This window comes from Triplophysa rosa, linkage group LG9 (genome assembly GCF_024868665.1).
Source record: "Triplophysa rosa linkage group LG9, Trosa_1v2, whole genome shotgun sequence".
In the NCBI taxonomy this organism is placed as follows: domain Eukaryota; kingdom Metazoa; phylum Chordata; class Actinopteri; order Cypriniformes; family Nemacheilidae; genus Triplophysa; species Triplophysa rosa.
In genome coordinates, this window is record NC_079898.1 from 3,016,114 (window position 1) to 3,021,425 (window position 5,312).

The following is a 5,312-nucleotide window of genomic DNA, read 5'->3' on the forward strand; positions in this document are numbered from 1 at the left end:
TAGATTAAATTAAATTACCTTAATCAGGACATGTATAACACTAAATTAGTGTCCAGTTAACTCACATAGTGTTAAACTATTGACACATTATAGTGTAGTTTCAACACTTATTTGGTGTAAATGAAGCCTTTCAAAAGCTCTTTTTTAGCACTCGCAGCTTTCAGAAATATGCTTTTTGCACTGAAAACTGCTACAGGAGCATTCAGAGGACCATGAAAAGGTGTCTTTTGCAAGAGAAGACAGTTCATCAGTCAAACGCTCTTTCTGAGTGCTCGCAGCTTTCAGGAATATGCTTTTTTTGCACTGAAAACTGCTTTTTGTTACAAAGGTCATCAGAGGACCATGAAAAGGTGTCTTATGCAAGAAAAAACAGTTCATCAGTCAAACGCTCTTTTTTTAGCACTCGCAGCTTTCATAAATATGCTTTTTGCACTGAAAACTGCTTTTTGTTGCAGAAGGCATCAGAGGACCATGATGTATCATTGCTTTCTCACAAAATGCATTCATTGACCACTTCTTTCAAATTTCATGAATTATTTTCTCACTTAGACACAACAATTGTCAAAACTCTGTGTACCTACAGACTAATTTGCCCACATCTATACTCTTTTCAAAATTGTTAAACTTGAGTTCAAAACAATAACATAATACAAAACTGAATAAGACAGCAATTTTCTGTATTTCTACAATGATATTTGATTGAAATGTATTTTGATTCTAAAAATGAAATGCTATCAAAACAGTTGGACCAACCACAGATGATTCCAATTGTAGCTAAAGACCTACACATGTGTCACTCCTTTCATTACCAACTATAAAAAAGAGGAGAAATGAGGAATCATTTGAATTGTAACATAAACATGGACCAAGCCAGACATAGAGAAGTGGTTGAAAGAGGAATTCGTATGCGTGGTTGATGAATAAGAGGAAGGTCAAGAGCTGTGGTCTCAGATGAGATCAGGGCAACTACAACTGATCATGTAATAAATCATGGTCTTTCAACGAGAGAGGCTGGTCTGAGAGTACAGCCAAATCTTCAAAGCTCAACAGTGGCATCTATTGTTAGAGTTTTCCGGCAAACCAACAGGTAAGTTGTATTCTGTGATAGCATCTTTTCCAAACATACTTGTGTGTAATTGTTTATGCATTTCTGCTTACTGTAGGACCCAACGGTTACCTCCCAATGGTGGGAGAGGCAAGATGCTCACTGATGTACAGGAAACGGCAATCGTTGACATGGTCATTAGAAACAATGCCATCAAACTCACAGAAATTCGAGACCGTGTGTTAGCAGACAACATCACATTTGCAAATATTCACAGTATCAGCATAACAACTATTTCAAGAGTCTTGAAAAAACATCAGGTCAGGATGAAGCAGTTGTACACTGTGCCTTTTGCGAGGAACTCTGACCGAGTCAAGCAACTCAGGAACCAATATGTCCAGGTAAAATGACCATAAAATACAGAACAGTTTTTTAAATGCACCCAAAGACATGTTTTATGTGTAATATATATTCTTCTGGGTTACGTAATTTAGAGAGTCATGGAGATTGAAAGCAGGCAAACCCCACACGTTTTCATCTTTGTGGATGAGGCTGGTTTCAACTTAACCAAAACACAGAGGCGAGGAAGGAACCTGATTGGGAAAAGAGCCACAGTGGATGTCCCAGGCCAGAGGGGTGCTAACATCACAATGTGTGCTGCAATATCCACTAATGGACTGCTGTTACACAAACCGCTAATTGGGCCATACAACACTGAGCGCCTTCTTTCATTCCTGGATGACCTCTATGGAAGGGTTGTGGTAGGTGAGGAAAGGGATGCAGTGAGGAGAAATCAGCCAACATTTATAATTGTATGGGACAATGTGGCATTTCATCACTCTCGTGCAGTCACAGAGTGGTTTGCAGCCCATCCCAGGATGGTGTCACTTTTCCTCACTCCTTATTCTCCATTCCTCAACCCCACAGATGAATTATTTTCCTTGTGGAGGTGGAAGGTTTATGACCACCATCCCCATGATCAAATGTCCCTTCTGAACGCAATGAATGCGGGATGCCTGGACATCTCAGCAGAAGATTGCCAGGGATGGATCAGGCATGCCAAAAGATTCTTTCCTAGGTGTATTGCCCTGGATGACATACGATGGGATGTGGATGAGAATCTGTGGCCAAATGCAGAGAATCGAGTTGATATTTGGCAATAACTTCTAAAAACAAACAGAAAAAAACATACAGCATCATGTCTGATTACTGTAATTCCTGTAACATATAATGCAGTAAACCGTAGAAAGGTTTTTTTTTTTTTACAGAAAAATCAGCGTTTACCGTAATGCTACCTGTTGTTAGTGTTTTTAGGTCATTGTTTTATAGATGACCAAGTGTGTTTGTTGACTGAGAACCTTTGCTAGTGTTATGAAAGAATGACCTGATTTGAGACATGAATGAAGTGTTTTGATAGTTTTAGTGAATTTTGAATGTGAAATTAACTGCTGTGCCAAGATGAAAGTTTGTTAGGAGAGCTGTGTGAAGAGTTTTGCAAAAGTCACCAAAGTATGGAGAAATGTGTCCTAGCAATTGTAAAAAACTGTAATAGTTAACATTTGTATTTAATTTTTCAATTATTTAATTGGGGTAACATTTTGTGCGACATATTAACCTTTACATATTTTGCCAAAAAAAGTATTTAAGAAGAGAATCAATTATAAAATAATAATAATAATAAAAAAATTATAAATAAAAATCAATTTCTCACTGCTGACATATAACATGATTCTTAGTGTATCCCTCGTACGTTTCTCCAAACCATTACAAATTGTAATGTGTTTAATGTCTTTTGATGTTAAATGCAATGTTCAATAAAGAGTTTATTTAAAAACTATTTCCGGTATGGAACAAACATTTTTTTAACTGCCGCAAATTGTATCGACCGGACGTGGCTTCAGTTTCGCACATGCGCGGAACAAATCGTGTTTCCGGGACGGATCGGGTAGCGACACGTTGAATGAATTCACGCGTGTCGGCAGAAGATGGCGCCCGCAGCTTTTACAGTGCACAGGGTGTCCGAATTTACTCACTCGTTTTCACCCGCTCCTTAAAGTGGACTATATTTGTGAACTAATTTAGGGAATAGTGAATGAGGGTGTAGTGGGCGATTTTGGTCACAGCCCTAGTCATTCTGGTTTTGTCACTTCCGGTTAATCTGTAGGCCAATAGTTTTTAAGCATATGTTCCACCTGCCTGTATAGTAAACAGGCAGCCTCGGCAACCAATTGTCAAGATCTTTCGGCACGCCCATTTCTCAAACCAACAGAGACCCCAACTAGAATCGAGTGGCTTTCCCATTGATGTGACGATGGTTAAGTTTGGGTTCCCTTTCGAGAGAGGTCTCTCTACATTGCACGCTAGGGGAATCCCCTTCTCCAACCTTTACTGAATCCTTATTGAATAACGCCGGTGAAAATAAAATGTAACTGGCCAATCCCGGTCAAGACGGCGCTTAGGGGCGTGGTGCATTTCTCCTTCACTCACCTTTCACATGCTGTTGAGGATACGCTTTAGAGAAGAGGAATTCATCGGATTCTTCTGCTCGTGTGTTCCGGTATGCCAATTTGCAAGTTATGTTCAGGGCCCATCGACCCTCAGGACACGCACTCACACTGCGTGCTCTGCCTAGGTCTGGCCCATGCAGAGGGGGCTCTATCTGAGTCTAACTGCCCGCACTGCGAAGACCTTCCGGTGCGGGTGCTTAAGGCTCGGAGAGTCGCTGCCCTCGAAGATTTTGTTAGGCAGCGTCCCGCCGCCGCCAGCGAGCCGAGATAAAGAGCTGGACTGCCGTCATCGCTCTCGGCCCCCCGGGTCTCCAGTGTCCTTCGCGGATGATAGCCTCCGTCCCGCTGATGAAGCTACGGAGATGATCCGGGTTGGCGCTTCGGGAGATGAAGACGAGCTCATGTCGCTGGCGGCTTCGGACAGGGATCTGTCGGGGTCAGAGGAGCTAGCGGTGTCGGGGAAGGAACGGGCGGAGTGGGATGGCCCTCTCGTGCTTCACGAAGAGCTCGTTCGTGTTCTCACCAGGGCCGTACAAGACCTTGGCCTTGAGTGGAACTCCCCGACGAGCCGGCGAGGAGTAAGCTGGACACGTGGTTTCTTCAGCCGGGCCGCCGCCCAGAAGAAACGCGCGCCTTTTTTCCCAGATGTCCACGAGGAGGTCGTGAAAGCGTGGTCTGCGCCCCAGTCGGCGCGCACCCACGCCTCGGGATCAGCTATTTTCTCCCTGGTGGATGGGGCGGAAGCCCGCGGCTATGCGCGCATTCCCGCTGTCAAGCAGGCGATTGTGGCGCACCTGGCTCCGTCTTCGTCATCGCTGTGATCCGAGGCGGTGCTGCCGTCTAAACCATGCCGGATGACCGCCCACATAGCAGAGAAGGCATATGCCGCCTCTGGGGAGGCTGCCTCTGCTCTGCACACCATGGCGGTACTCCAGGTTTTCCAGGCTCAGCTGCAGCGTTCTCTGGATGGGGAAGAACCTAACCCGGACGGCGTTAAGCACCTGCGCGGCCACGGATTTCGCGCTTATGGCCACTAAGCGCACAGCCCAAGTCATCGGCCGCACCATGGGCTTCATGGTTGCGCTCCACCGTCACCTGTGGCTGACGCTCACGGATCTCAAGGAGGCGGACAAGAGAGCCCTCCTGAATGCTCCGTTGTCTCCCTCTGGTCTATTCGGGGACGCCGTGGATGCCGTCATCCAGTGTTTCACGGAGGACCAAAAGCGTCAAAAAAAAGTGTCTTCGCGTCACCGATCCTCATCTGCGCGCTCGGCGCAGAGACCGGTGAAGCAGCCCACGCTCGCGGCCCCCTCTGCCGCCGCAGCTCCCGAACCGGCGGTTCGCCCCAAGCAATGGCGAGACATGCCCAGGAAGCGCCACGGCCCAGGGAAGGATCCTCGCCCAAGGGGAGGTTCGGCGTCGGGGCCGAAGCCGAGTTCCTGACGAGTTCGCTGGGAGGAGGAAAGTGCTCGACGGGGGACCTCCCGCGAAGAGTCTGAGGTTCTCGTCTGTCCCCCTAGCGGTTGCGGGCGACACAGAGAACGATTGTGTTATGGATGTTGTTGTGTCAAATGTAATTAAAATGCACACATTTTCACAAACAGAGCATCTTCCTCCTCTGACAAACGCTGCTAGCTCGCCGCCTCCGTGCCACGAGCTGCTGTTGTCTCATCCTGTGCCAAGCTGGTCGCACCCCCGGTTTTATGGCGATGCACCAATCTTATGTCCTGTCTCATACTCTGGTTACTGCGAGTCAGAGC

At 46.3% G+C, this 5,312-nt stretch overlaps 1 protein-coding gene across 2 annotated transcripts; it reads left to right on the forward strand.

The window, feature by feature from the left end:
* Nucleotides 1-685: 685 nt before the first annotated feature.
* Nucleotides 686-2,275, forward strand: LOC130559447 (uncharacterized). 2 transcript variants are annotated; one of them, XM_057342540.1, is made up of 3 exons: nucleotides 1,195-1,239; nucleotides 1,323-1,446; nucleotides 1,540-2,275. In XM_057342540.1, exons 1-3 carry the CDS (start codon nucleotides 1,211-1,213, stop codon nucleotides 2,206-2,208), a joined length of 822 nt encoding a protein of 273 aa, XP_057198523.1. In that variant the 5' UTR covers nucleotides 1,195-1,210; the 3' UTR covers nucleotides 2,209-2,275. The 2 variants fall into 2 exon arrangements, with proteins under 2 accessions (XP_057198522.1, XP_057198523.1); XM_057342539.1 differs by having other exon boundaries at nucleotides 686-1,446.
* The last annotated feature ends 3,037 nt before the right edge of the window (nucleotides 2,276-5,312 follow it).

Coding starts and splice junctions, on each gene's coding strand:
- LOC130559447 (XM_057342539.1), top strand. CDS start 1,201: ATGCTCACTGATGTACAGGAAACGGCAATCGTTGACATGGTCATTAGA. Junction 1,447..1,539: donor TCAGGAACCAATATGTCCAG/GTAAAATGACCA, acceptor TACGTAATTTAG/AGAGTCATGGAGATTGAAAG.